The following is a 15,070-nucleotide window of genomic DNA, read 5'->3' as shown; positions in this document are numbered from 1 at the left end:
CTGCTTTTAAGATTACATACACAAATCTTTTTAAACATGCCTAGACAGCTACAGCAGGTCAAAATTCAAGTTTAGAAATTCACTGTTCAACATGCGAAACACTTCATTTTTTTGGCACTTGTGATGAGTCATTTTGTTCATATACACCATACCTTCTTTAGAAGGCTCTCAGCTGGGCAACAGAAAAAGCTGTCTCTACTGCTTCATGGTTGTTCCAGATGGATTAGGGGTAGCATTCGGAGGGAATGGGAGACATTCCTTCCGTGAGAGCAGCTGAACATGTTTAGCTGCAGAGTTTAGGGAGAAGGCAGCCTATCCTCTTGCACCAGCCCCACATATTGTACCTGCATAACAAAGAGTAAAAAGGTCTGTCTAGACTGTACTACAAGCCAAGAGGACACTAAAAACTGCCTGTCTAAAAGCAAGATTGGACAGAGAACGGGATTCATTCGCAAAGACACAAAAGCACAATTCTTATTTTTATTCTGCTGCACTGAACACTTCAGACTTCCTCCATTTACAGTATTTATTCTCTGTTTATATAAGACTTAGCATGAGAGAGCCTGTTTGAGAGTTTTTTGGTATGCTCATCTATGAAAAAGGTGCAGATGGCTTTACCTCAAAACTTTGGAGACACAGGATCGCTTCACACTATTTCCTAATTTAATTCTGTATTTGTCATTGGGAGCTCAGGGAGTTGACAGTTCAAATAAGCATTTACCAGTAATCAGTAGAATGGCAGTATATGAAGAAAATTCATCGCTATTCAGAGAGTGGCCTTTCTTATTTCTCTGTCTGGAAACAAAGAAGCTAAGGTGATGGAAGAGGCTGGGAACTGTCAATTCTTATCAAAGCTGTTTTACTGGTGGGATCACTCCTCAGTGCAGACCTCAGTTTACCCGGCAACTGAGTTTTGGACAAGGAACACAAGCAGAGCAGTGATTCCAGTCTTTCTTTCAAAGGGAATACTGCTGGAACTTGTCTTTGGTAGAGAAAATACATGCATATCATGCAATGAACGGAATTTAAGTGAAAGGTTAAACGTCTGAGGATGTTTAGGAAAGTTGATATCCATGAACTACAGAAAGGTGTTGTGCTTTCAAATGAACTATAACAAACAGCAAAGGTAACTACTCTGCACAATGAAGTGTCACGTGAGTTTTGTTCTACCAGCTGTTCCCTTCTGAATTGGACATAGGCCCCAGAGGAGATGATCTATGTATAAAATTGCCATTATTTCCTTTCTTCCTTTTACCCTATCCTTAACCTCCCTGAAGATGGTTGGTGTTTATTTTCACATAAGGCTGAAGCCAGGAAAGGACAAATCAGAATAAATTTGAAGTTGCATGGTAAGAAAAATACCAAGTGTTTGAAAAATTAGTTTTTAAGATACAATTTCTATTGTCATCCTCTCCTACTGGATCCTGGAGTTACGTTAAGCCATGCAAGAAGAGACGTTACTCCAAGATCTTTTCAAAGTAAGTTTCCATGAAGAAGAATAGTTGACTAAGCCTTCATGTATGCAGAAATGGAAGAATAGATGCAAATTTTTCATTCATAATTGCTGTCTTTCTAAATACATGGCATGTTTTTTTGATTGCGGAGCTTGGGGGGTTTTTTTTGTATTCAAAACAAAGGCAGAGAAAAGTGTATCAAAAATATCTAAACCCTGAAATACAAACTGTGAAAACAATGTGCACAGAACAAATTGAGAGTATAGATACTTCTACTTTTTGCCTCTAGACACCTACTACAAATGCAGTACAGACAAACTTTCTATTTTAAAACTATGTTCTTTTTGCTTTAAACAGAAACAATCCCTATCTTTCCTCACTCAGTAATTAACCCAATCTTAACTTTGTAGAAATTGTACTGTAAACAAACATTAAGAGTGTTTTGGTTTTAGTGTTAAATGGCACTGGAAGAGAAAGAACAGCAAACATCTCCCAGCCAGCGCAGACATTCTGACTTCCAGATTACAGTACATTGCTTTGCTTCCTCCAAATCCTGTTTACACGAGCAAGGTCAGGGGATGAAACATTAGAGAGCCTCTACAGTGATTTCCTGCTGCTGTCAGTAAAAACTACAGAGCCACCATCAACTTTCCCTAGTTTCCAACAGCTTATCAGGGACCGGAGGTTACTAGTGTATTGCCTTACAGAATTCAAAAGGCCCAACCTCCCTCATGACTAAAACTAAAGTCAGAAGATAAAATAGAAGGAAGTAGTCCCAAAGGGAAACAAAACTATCAATTTTTCCTTTTCAATAGTTCAGAAAACAAAGGCAATGTTAAGCTGCTTGATACATGGAGAAGAAGGGGCGGGAGAGAGGCATTAATGCTTCCAGAGTCTTCAATGAAATAGGAAGGAGAAAAAAATATCACCCACAGCGCCCAAATTTGACCTCAATTTAGTGAATATTTTCAGAGTGCAAAAGGCTAGAACACACCTAATTTCTAGTAACTGTGAGGACTCTTAGCATTGAAAAAGTTAGGACATTACACAAGTAGCAGTTTGTTAGGCATACACAGATAATTTTTACGGTGCTTTCAATAATACACAGGAGAACTGAATAAATTAATCATCAAATCCAAAGCTATTTCCTAACCATAATAATACACAGGAGCTCTTAATGGTTTTGTAACTGTAGTCCAAAAGAAAGCAACTCCACACTGAAGATTACACTGAAATTTTTCCACTGACACAACGATCACACTCCCTTCACTGAGTTTACAAAAGTTGCATTAGTATGAACCTTAGATGAAAACAGATTTTTCACCATGTTCAAAACAACTGGCCTTAGTATGAAGATAGAACAGAAGCTGAAAAGATAAGGTGTTTACAATTCAGGTAGTTTAATAATGTAAGTGCTTTTAGCAAAATCCCTATAAGAACATTAATATCTGCATATCTTAGCTTAACCTCTGAAGCAAGAAAATACAACTAAATTAAAAAAAAAAAAAAAAGCACACACAAATGCAGGCATTTTAAGTGTGGAAGCTGTGATGGATTGTTGGTTTTGATGAAGCAAGAAATTAAAATTCCTTGAAAAGAGAAGGAAGAATGGGAGGAAGAGATAATACTAGCATTTTCTTAGCTACAGCTCAAAATAAATGAACTGCTAAGAAAATATCTAAACATATATTTTAAATTCACACTAAAGAATCAAGAGTGTTATATTTTTAAGTATTTGCTTTTAAAATCTTCTCTAGGCAGAGATATCAAGAAAAGGCAGAGGACTACGTTTGTACAGCCTTAAGGAAGAAAAGACACAGGGAGATCTTGCTGCCATCTCAGATATCTAATGGGTAGATAGAAAGAAGACACACACACATATTAGAGGACCACTGTGAATTGAAGGCAACAGACATGTTGGAACATAGGATATTTTAGCTACATATTATGAAAAAAAAAATACTTTCATCAATCAAACACTAGAGCAAGCTGCCCAGAAAGGTGGTGGAATCTCTATGCTTACACACTATTAACAAATGAACTGGACAAGGCTTTGAAGAACCTGATCCAAGTTGGCCTTGCTTTAAGGGGGAAGGTTAGATGAAATGACTCCAGACATCCTTCTCAACCGATACCACTCTATAATTTTCATTAACAAATCTTCACAGAAGGAAGGAAAAAGAAATAACTTCTTGCTCTGTCAGAAATCACCTTAGGGGCAGTAATAATGTATTTCCCATAAAGGAGTAGGACAGAACACAATTACAGCTGAAGAAAAAATTCTCAATAAGAAGAGCACTTTATCCTATTCTCCTTTCTCCTGGACCAGCTTGAGACCTACAGAAGTTTTTGACCACTTACTGTCAGGAATTTTGGTAGTTATTCAACAAAACATTACAAGCTTTTGCATAGACTTCCAGTCTTCCTGAAGACATTTCAGGGAGCTTTAAGGAACTCACCAGAGATCCTACAAAAGCTTCAGTGTTGTTACTCATCCCAGAGGAAGGCTGTATATAAAAACTTGCTTTTTCTCAGACCACTGTCTCAAGTATCTCTCTCCTTCAGTAGAAAAATTAAATACGTGGATTAGCTACTTCCAGTGGTCTAGGGACTTGCCAATATGTTTCATAAATAACCCTTAAGATCCTGCTGTGTAACGTGCGTGATAAATGCATTGAACAAGAACGCATAAAGATACCTAAGTGCAGAGTGCATTTTTCTCTCTGCACATGTCAGAAGGAGAGAAGAACTCCTTAAGGCAGAGCAAAACACTTCAAAAAGAGTAAGTAGGTATAGACAGGACATGCATAAATTAACCCAACAATCTGATCAAAAATTTTTGTCATTTGAACAGCGATCTTTCAGTAGAAGTAGTGCCAAAAAGCCATAAACAGTTTTAAAATGGGTCTTGACATGTTTGCAGGGAAAAAAAAAGTGCACAGTGGTAACATCTTTGATAATCAGTAGAAAAAGAGCAACCCATTGGGGCTGGAATCAGGGATATGTATGAGATAGGATGATGAATTAGACTAGGACTAGAGATTGGCAACCTCAAGTTGGAGAAGGATTAAGAAAAAAAAAATACAAATAATGCATAAAAGCAGTATCATTCAATTGAGGACAAACTGTATCAAGAGGAAATCTGTCAGTGAAGGTGTGATGGGAATAAAGCCAGCATCTGCCCTTTTCCCCTTGTTTCTTATGAAGAACACATCAAGCCTCTGTTAGACATAGTCTCCATACATTAGGGAAACTGAGACAGCTTCAGATGAAAAGGACCAAGTCACTGAGATCCAGAACTCTCTAGAAACAAGACACAAAGAGTCTAGGTGCCTGGCCTGATTAAGAAACAGGTGTTCATTCCACAAATGACAGAAGCTGGTAATGCAGCAGACACTGGACAAGAAGGTGATACTAAAGGATGAGGTGACATTAAAAAGCAGGGAGCACCAGATAGGCTGGCAAAGTTGGAGAGGAAGGATATTAGTGGCAAAGAAAACAGGAAAAATGATTCCTGAATTTGTGTGGACAGTGGTGTGTCGAACAGGACAGTTGCCCTTAAGGCTACAGTCCAAGTCACAAGGGTATAAAAATGTTTCTAGATGGAAAAATATGCAGATGGAGAATGCTGAAATGCAACAGTGATGAGAATCAGTGATAAATGGTAGATTAAGATACGGGGGAAAAAAAAGAGTAGTGGTTACTGACACAGTCAAAAAGCATAAACTCTGAAGCAACATTGTAATTTTTATAATGAACATTGTAAAGCCAGGCAGACAGCAGTCAAAACAACGCTGTATCTCTTGGGTCAATGTACTCCTCCGAGTTCTGGGCATAACATTTTATAATCTGCTTTCATATCAAAAGAATTAGTGGAAACTAATTTGTATGCATGTAATACAGAATTACAGTGCAACCATACGTTTGAACTCTGTGATGAGCAGTAAGTAATGAACACAGAGTATTTAAAAGTGATAGATAGTCAATAAATTATATCTACCACAATCCACTATCTGTGAAGCCTACTAAACAGATGTAAGTCTACAAAAAACCATATTTCCATTGTGAAAACATGACACAACTGATAAACCTTAAAATATATAACATTATCACCTCTCAAATACAAGTTACGATTATTTGTTTTGAAGTAAAGGTTTCTCATCAACCTGTGTATCATGGTCTTCGATAAATGATCTTAAAGAACTTTACACAGTACCTTCACAACATAGCTTTCATAAAGCATTCATGCAAAATAGAACAGCAGAAACCACACCTGCTGCCTTTTCATAAATATTAACCCTTCAACCACACAAATTCTTTATGGTAAATAAAATTGCTCAAGACACAATCTGTGCCTTCACTGGAGCAGATTCAGAGCTAAAAGAAAAATTCTCATTTTAACCTAATTCTAGAACAGCATGTCTTTTAGATTTCATACCAGGAGAGCATATTTCTCCTCCTACGAAACTACTGCTAAAACATTGCCTTCCTCTCCTCCCACATGCCATACCAATGTCACATGTAAAGCTAACACCAGAAGACTCTAATCCTATTAATCTGTCTTAAAATGTATTACTTTTTTTTTCTTCTAGGAAACTATTAAATACCTTAAAAAGAGAAAACATAAAACATCACTTTTAGAATAGTATCAGTGAGACAATGATTCTTTAGGTTTCCCATTATTTGCAGATAAAGACAGAGTTACAAGAAGTGCTTGAGAATAAGCCACAAATTTTAACAGTAATATTTAGATGTATTCAGCATGGACTTATAAATAGAATTTGTGCTTAGTATAGTGGTAAAATTACAGGTATAAAATGAAAGCTTTGCTATTAACACCATCTTCTGGTTAGACTTGGGAATTGTGATAGAAAGTTTACGTTGAGAATGTAGAATATTGAGCTCTGAGCACTTGACAATTGTTAAAAAATCTATTTCATTTATATGGATAGTAAAAGCACATTTCTGTAACATGTTAGCTATATCCTACCCTTTTTCTTTTTTTCGAAGCAACTTACAGGAGTACTGATAGTTGAAGAGGGTCTAATCCCTATGATAATTGGGTCAGGTGTTAGCGTATCAGGCACATCAAAGGTAGGGTTGACCTGTTGAAAATGAATTATGATATTATTATTTCAGCACCAACATAGAAAGGGAAATAAGACTGAAATAAAAAGTGACAACACACTTAGCAGCCCAGATTGATCGGTTCCCAACCCCCATTCAAGTTCCTCAAGCCATCTACCACTAACAGACTGTTGATATGCTCACTTCTGTACCAACTCTGATTGCCAAATAACTTGAAAAGCACTTTTGTGGAAAACAGGTAGGAGGTAACACTGAAATCTGTGATAAGTTAACAGACCAAACACAAACTATGTTGCTCCTGAAACCACAGGAAGAACTGCTTTATACTGGAATAATGTCAGAGGCTGAGTGATCAGATATGTCATCACAATATCTGAAATTTTGCTCTTAGTATCACAGCTACTACTTGCTTATTTTTGGCTATAGGACTTAGTCTGTAACTTCAGCAACACTTTGCTAATGTCCTTTCCTGAAAGTGAAGCATTAAGAAAGTATTAGAGAATATGAAGTTTGAGAAAGCTGCTGCTTTTATCTTATGTTTCACATAAGGATCAGAATAACCTCCCTATAAAAATCTGTGTGCATATTATCCCTACCATTATGTTATCTAGGTGTATCACAGCCTAAGATGTTTGCCCTCTCAGCATGATGCATGGAAGTACTATTCTTATTATTTTATGAACTGACGAAATTTACAGAAAGACTAGATGACTTTCAAATCACCAAGAAGTCTGATGTAATAAAGAGAAATTCATTTTTCTCCTTCCAACTTTTTATCAGTAATCCGGAGACAGTATTCATTCCAAACACCTTATTGAAAGTGCAAAAGAATAACAGACACCCCAAATCTCACACTTGCCTAGTGACAGGGTCAAGTTTAGTCACTAAACGTTTCTTAGATACAAGGGTCACTTTATGTTGATTTTTCAAGAGGAGGATCCTATTATTTCACCTGAAGACCATCAAAATTCTGGCTCAGCCAGAGCTGTTCACTCAGTAACTGCTTCAGTGCTATTTCCACAAGGAAAAATCCCTGATGCTAGGGTCCATACATTGGCATAAAAACCTTTAGGCCAGAGACATGTTTGTTAAGCAGCTAGAATACAATCTTGTATCTGGAATTAGTAGCCAAGGAAGGAGGGCAACAGTACCTTGTACTGCCTGAAGCCTTTTCATTCAGTTTATTTAGATTTCCATAACTTACATGCAGAAATTTAGGTTAAAATTAATAGAAGCAGGATCTTCATCAGTAAATAGAAGTGGAAGAAAATGACCAAAGTTTACAAGCAAGCTAGAAGGTAAAGAAACATTTAAAAACATTACCTGATTATTCAAAGTGAAAGTGGTTCTCATACTTTGCAGCACTTACAAATCAGAGATGACAAACCTTCCTTAAGGGGAGATCTCAACACTGATTTTAAGCTTGTTCAGTTCTCTGACTAGCAGTGCTTAGCTCTTTCTTTTATTCAGTTTCAATAAGCCATTCTTCATATATGATCTCTTTTTTTTCTGTCTTCAGATTACAGGTGCATCAATCAAGAATGAGCAGGGACTCAGGGACAATCAAGAAAACACATTCTGCGACACAGTCATCACAGCTGAACACTTAAAATTCTCCCTCATTTGTAGATATTAGGATCAAGTCTTCCTTTCTTCCAATTTTGTCAAATAGACTTGGAGAAAAGAAAGGGGGAGAGTACAACCAAAGCCAGGTAACACAGTCTATGTAATAACCTTCTATTTAGCTGAAAATTCTACCATTTTAACTGGGCTTCTCCTTTAGCATCTTCCCTGCAAACAACTAATCAAAATCTCCTCTGAATAGAGTATATCTTACCACTTCTTCACTGCTAAGGTGAGGAAGAGAGGAACTGCAAATTTTACTGTTTCGCCTCAATATATACCATGTCTATTGAGACTAAACAGGCAACTGTCCCAAAGGGCTTACATTTGTTCAGTGCCCAGCATAACCAGTCAGTTGCTTCTGACATTGTCAGCCCTACAATAAACACAATCAATGCATTTTCCAAGTGCCAACCATACTATGGGCAGGTAAGACTAAAGTAATTTTCTGACCTGAATCATTTGGGTACCGAAGAGAGGACAATGCACCTGCAGGAGTCTGCACAAGAGGAACAGTAGGTGCCTACTACCTATCAATACTCTAATGTGGAGGAACTACTGTAGTATTATTATTAATAGCTCTTGAAACATCTTTGAGATAACATCTCTTTGTTATATACATCAGAGATATTGCAGAATGAGTCAAGTTCTTGATACAGGTTGGTAAATATATACATGGTATAAGTTTAAAAAATGTGCTCTTTTTGTGGAAGTGTCACATCCTGGAGCTATAATGGAAGTTCCTCTGTCTATACTTCTGCTTACTCTTTTTTCAGGGGAGATAAGGGGAGGATGAGGAGAACTGTAAACACTGACTAGGAGTGAAGGAACTGTCATAAGCCATACTAAAAAAAATTAAATATAAAATTATTAAGCAAGTAGTCAGAAATAGCATCTAAAAAGTGTCTAAAGAAATGCACAAAAATATAAAGGCTGTATCTAAGTCCTCCATACAAATATTAGTTTTAATATTGCACTAAAAATGAATGACATAACGGAATGAAGCTAAATGTAAAAACGTTTCAAATTACTTGACATTTCCTGACAAGGTGATGTAGTTAGCTGTAAAATAATCTTACCACGGTAAGTCTTAAAGGTAAGTCTTTGGAAAGACTTAGCTTTAAGAAACAAGACAGAAAAACCAGAACATGAAAAAGCAAGGTCAGCAGTACTGTCATGTACTACAGGTTTTCAAAAACACTCTTTCAAAGCCTTGCTTTGGTAAACTGATACATAAGTATTTTCATTATCATCTTCTAATACAATAATACAATTATCACATTTTGATCCATTGTACAACAAAATATATTTGAAGGGAAGGTTTGTACAGAATCTTTCATGAATTAGAAAAATTAAGTTAATAAAATTAAAAGAAGAAGTTTTAAATGACTCACACAAAGTATTTCCTAGCAAAGTGATGTAGCTACTTGTGAAATAGTCTCTCCAAACATAGCAAGAGAAAATTAGCTTTCCATTTGATTAAATGCTCTTCTTTGTTCTAGACTAGGGCCCTCAAGCCAAGCAAGCCATATATTCTTTTTTCTACTGCCACCTAGTGTAATTTAAATTTCCTTCATCTAAGAAAATATTTACAACTGAAATTACACTGAAAATTTTAAGATGAAATTAAATCAACAGAAGCTATTTGTGCACAAGATACAAACTCTGTGCACCTTAATATGCTCAAACCTCAAAGCTATGTTTTGAAAGAAACTTATTCCTAATCTTCCATTTATTTTAAAGAAGTCTCTAGCATATGAAAAGGTCAATTGTGTACAAACATCGTAAATTCAGAAATACAGCTCTCAAGTGGAATGCATTTTTTATTATATTTTACTAAAACTGCATAACTGATTAAACATACTGTTTTCAAATAACTCCACAAGGTCCTTATGTCAAACAGTGACAATAACTAGGATTTATCTCAGTTAAATTTAGACATACTGCTAGACACCTGTATTTGAGCTGATTATCACCCAAGATTACCTCTGTGATCAACAGAAAAAAGTAGGTGTCTTTAGAGAACAAATAGTTTACTTACATTTCCAAGTTGTCTGAAAAATTGCAATGATTATAAGCATTAAATCTCTACTTACTGGAATATTCAATAATCACACTGATCAGTGCAGTTGAAGAACAGTTGTAAAGATTTGTAAGTCAAGAACATGAAATTCAACACTGCATTAAAATTCAGGCTACTGCTGGGCTGAAGAGGAGACACAACTAATAATTTTCTTGTAAAAATTGATTATGTCTCAAAAAAATAGGTCGGTAGAGAGAAAAAAATATCTGAAATGTTAGCTTTGAAGAGTGAATAACTAAAAGTTATGAGAAAAGGCAAAATACAGTCAAGCTCCATCTTTCTGTCACTATCCTGAAGGGAAAACAGCAGGTGACACCTGCAATTCTTAATGCCCTTATGCAAGCTGCTTTACTCAAAGCAGCATTTCTAACAGGTGATGTGTGAAAATACTGCAGTTGTGCCTCTGATCCCAGATGAATAAGTTCTAAGCCAGCTCAATTTCTGTGTATACTACTTCCCCAGAATCAAGTAATCAAGTTCTGGAATTGCAGGGACTTTGCCATACTGAGACAAGCAGGGATAGAGAAGCAACAGCTAACCAAAAGCATTAAAAAAAAAAAAAAAAAAAAAAAAAAAAAAAAAAAAAAAAAAAAAAAAAAGGGAGGTGTGAAACATTAGGAATTTTAAAAAATAGGGAGATAATTACTTTCCTCTTGAGTTCTGCCTGCACATCTGTTGAACTTTTTGTGTACTATCACCTTTGATTTTATCCTAAGGCAATCCATCTTTATTCCTGTTACAGAGGTGACTAAACCAGCTAAGCATAACTGAAGGCAATGTATTACAACACAGCTCAAGAATTTAGATGACATTGTAGTGGCTTGTAGCAAACCTTAAGCAGTCACTGATACTTTTAAAAATCCCACAGCTGAACTGCCTCCTCTGTGTGCGTGTAACTCTTGCATTTGTTACCAAGTCTCTTAGAATAGTGTTACTTCTGTTAAGATCAATCACCTTACCCTGTTCCCATAGAAATATGAAGAGAAAGGAAGACAATAACGAGAAAGGAAGCAGTTCTGCTTATTATCTGAGGTGTAGATGAGATATTAGGAAAATATTAAAACCACTGTGCTGTAGTGGAATAGATCACACAGAAAGATAGGGGAATCTCCATCCTTCTTCAAGGCATCCTAACCAGACACAGCTGAACTGATGCACCACTGATGAGAAGAATAGATGACCTCCAAAAGCTCCCTCTGACATGCCTAATTCTGTTCCTCCTTTCCCTTATATATTAGAAACATGATGAACCATTGAAAGATGAGGGTGGGATTGCAGTGGAACAGCCTAATGCTAGAATTCTCTCTATTGCCTCTGGCTTAGAAAGAGGTTACAGCAACTCTATTCTTAAAATCCTGAAATCAGGCCAGTAAATATACCACAAAGAGTCCAAAACTTTGCTATGAGAAAGCCATAGAGCCCTTTCACTACAATGGAGCAGCTAACCCAGGAGCCTATAAGCTGCTACAAATACTGCAGCCATGAATAAATGCAGACATTTGGCTAAATTAAACCTGTCAAAGCTAACTATTAAATAATTTCTTGACATTCAACTATTGATTTACTTGATGAGCCCTTTCAGTATTGATAATGAGGTGCTTCCTAGCCTTAGTTTAACTTTAGCCTGAACTCACTAATGCTTTTCCAAAGCTTCTCATTACTCAGGACCAGGAAAAAAATAAAATGCTGAAAAATTGCTTTAGAGTATATTCCCATCTTTGCCAGGCATGTAAGCAGCAGAGGGGTCTGGAAATGTTGACCTGAAAAGCAAGCAATGGAACCCTACAGCTATAAGCTACTGTGTTTGTTTAGCAGATGTTATAACTATTGCAATTTGAATGGTCTTGAAGCAAAATGTTGCTGCAGCAAGAGTGGCTTAAATTTGCTGGCAAATGCTGTGATTGAGTTTGTTCTGGCACTGACCAACTACACTGAAGGCTAGTATCAGTAAACAAGTTCATTCATTTATGTTACAACAAGTATGAAATTCCAGTAAGGAAGCTTATTTATGAACCTTGTCATAGATGCAGTCATCCTGTTCTGACCAAAATGCTAAGCATTAGAAAGCTGCACATCCAACTTTACAACAGAACCAGGCACAAAAGAAGTCTTACTCATGGATTTTATCAGCGTTCCCTGCCTCCAGCAAATGTTTTCAATCTTTATACTACTCATGTTACATATATTCATGTTGCATATATTAATATTGCATACACACCCATCCACCAAAAAAAAAAAGCTCAAAATCCACAAAAGTCAATGTTTTAAAACTGAGCAGGAAACAAATGCCATGGCAGCAATATCTATGTTTTCTATGGACACACCCAGGCAGTGGTGAATTTCTATAGTACTCTGATAGCATATATCAGTAATCAGAATGTTCCCAGATTTATCTCAGATACAGTTCTTCAACACTAGAGGAACCTGGAGAATATCAAAAAAGAGAAAAAAATATAGGTAATCACCATGCAGAAGCTAGCCAGCTCTATCACAAACCATCACAGATAAAGCGTAAACAATGGCCTCATCGACGACATAGCACTGTTTACCTATTGAGCATAACTTCCAGACAACTTGACAAACACAGGATTTTTCCTAATACTGACACAGAACATTTGACATTGTCCTTTGGTTCCCTAATTTCTGACACTTTCAAGGGATGCCAATAGATAGTTTGACAGTAAAGAAGTTCAAGAATGAAATATCAAGAAATCAGACTACATAGTGACATAAAACACACTGCTAGCCTAGAAAGTCTTCCTAAACTTTTAGATAGATATCAAGATCTCCTCACAATACCTAAAGGTCTTGGAAAGAGGGACAGCTTGTGAGAACCAAGTATTAAACTTTCAGTAATAACACCACTTTGTCCTGCTTATAATGAAGTCTTTTGATTAGTATTCTAAAGCTCATTGAAGATTCAGATGCCTTCTGCAACACTTGCAGCATTATTTCAGAGACCAGATTATCACCTATGTTTTGCTTAAATCAGATGTAGAGTACAGACATACAAGAGGCATGAAAGTAATTTCAGCATAAACCTGCCAGCACCAGCTTGCAGGTGTGTGGATTCATAAATTATGGTTGCTTTCAAAGTATTATATATAACAATAAAAAGCTCTCTGGTATACATAAAACATATCTAACTATAAATGCCAGACAGTGTTCACAGAAGCTTCTTGTTTCCTATATTAGACAATTTATTGCACTCACCTCAACTGACTCAAGTTTTCCATCATGGAGATGAGGTGACCTTGGGTAAATATCAAGCAGATGAGGAGGATCATCAATATGCGTTCTTCTAAAATTGTGTTTGAGAACTTCTTTATAATCCAAAGTATCAAAGTTGGTTTTCCACAGTAATACCTGTAAGAAATCCTCACCTCAGTAACTACTTGAAGGCTATTCAGTGCTCAAAACATAACTATTCAGTAAAGTCTGTTATTACTAGTAGATCACTGCATCATTATGAGACTGCAGTGATGTCTTAGTCTGATCTCTACTGCAACACAGGCACTTCCCCAGAGTATTTGTACTTCAAATCTAAAAGATGTGGTTCAATCTATTAAAAAAATAACCTCTACAATACATCTACAATCATAAAACAAAGCAAACTCCTGTCCCACTGAACTGTCCGTAGTTACTTTTCTGCCAGATCAAGGGATCATATACCGTTAAGTTCCTGCCCCCTAAAAAGGCTTGCAGGTCTAACAAGAAAATTTGAAGAAATAAGAGAAATGAGAGAGTTCCACAGAACTCTAAAACACCTTCCAGTTCCAGTGCTTTAGCAACAGGAATCTCTTTTCAGAACTTTGTCCAATTATATTCCAGGTAGAAACAATAAACAACAGTCACACTAATGCAGAAGGTCATAGGAGGTAGAGGTAGTCCAAAGGTATTCTACCCAGTCTTATGAATATTCTGGGAAATGAAATTATAACACACAATGTTATAATCTCTCCTGTCACAAAATAATTGCATATTTAATTTAATTAAGTTTACATGATCTATGAGCTCTTTTGTATGAGAAGAGAAGAGAAGAGAAAAGAAGAGAAGAGAAGAGAAGAGAAGAGAAGAGAAGAGAAGAGAAGAGAAGAGAAGAGAAGAGAAGAGAAGAGAAAAAGTTTGAGACACTTGGAAGTTACCAAAAGTCCAATGTTGATATCTACAGCTGCTAGCTAAATTAAAGAAAACAAAGAGGGGACCATAATCTGACTTAAAATTACTTCCCTGTCCAGCCAATAATATTTGTGACAGACATTAAAAGTATTTTTTATATATTAATAATTATTAAGCAACACAAATCATAGATTTGTTCACAGAAATTTCAAGTGCACTAAATCATATTTTTAATATATTTCTGAAGACCTGCATTGCTACAAGTTCATTTCAGGTTCAACGTCTTTCATGACTCCCTTGAGTCAAAGACCCTGAGTATGCACTGGGAGACAGTGCACCAATAAAGGTGAACCCAAACTAACTCAGACATTAGTAACAGTAAAAGAGGATGCACAGATCTCAGTCAAACTACTTAAACCTTCATTAAAACCTGGCACTTGCAGGACTGCTAGGTGATAGATTAGTTGATTCACAGCAGCTCCTACTTTCTCTCCTTCCTCAGCTGTGTAGGTTCTACTACTTCCACTATTCAGTCCAGAATAGTTACTCACATTTTTTTAGTAGTTTCCCTTCATTTTTTTTCAGGCTAATTTTCTGCTGATTTAGTACTTTGAAGTGTTTCAGCACCGAGTGTAAACAACAGTATAGGCAGGAGGCAGCTCACCTTTCAACAGTGGTGAGCTTTTGAGTTGCTCAAGCTCTA

The 15,070-nt window shown here is 36.4% G+C and overlaps 1 protein-coding gene across 5 annotated transcripts in view; it reads right to left on the bottom strand.

Moving 5' to 3' along the window:
• Positions 1-15,070, bottom strand: part of POC1B (POC1 centriolar protein B) — a 51,789-nt gene that overhangs the window by 20,150 nt on the left and 16,569 nt on the right. For 3 of the 5 annotated variants that reach the window (XM_048301552.1, XM_048301555.1, XM_048301554.1), the window contains 2 exons: positions 13,462-13,614; positions 6,473-6,559 (listed from right to left, as the gene is read on the bottom strand). In XM_048301552.1, the coding sequence (XP_048157509.1) occupies positions 6,473-6,559; positions 13,462-13,614 (240 nt within the window). Of the gene's footprint in view, positions 1-152; positions 345-6,472; positions 6,560-13,461; positions 13,615-15,070 lie in introns of all 5 variants that reach the window. The other 2 variants (XR_007203160.1, XM_048301553.1) reach the window with 2 other exon arrangements.

The sequence above is a fragment of the Corvus hawaiiensis genome, chromosome 4, assembly GCF_020740725.1.
Source record: "Corvus hawaiiensis isolate bCorHaw1 chromosome 4, bCorHaw1.pri.cur, whole genome shotgun sequence".
NCBI lineage: Eukaryota > Metazoa > Chordata > Aves > Passeriformes > Corvidae > Corvus > Corvus hawaiiensis.
The sequence above is the reverse complement of the archived record's forward strand: the minus strand, read 5'-3'. Positions and strand labels throughout refer to the sequence as shown.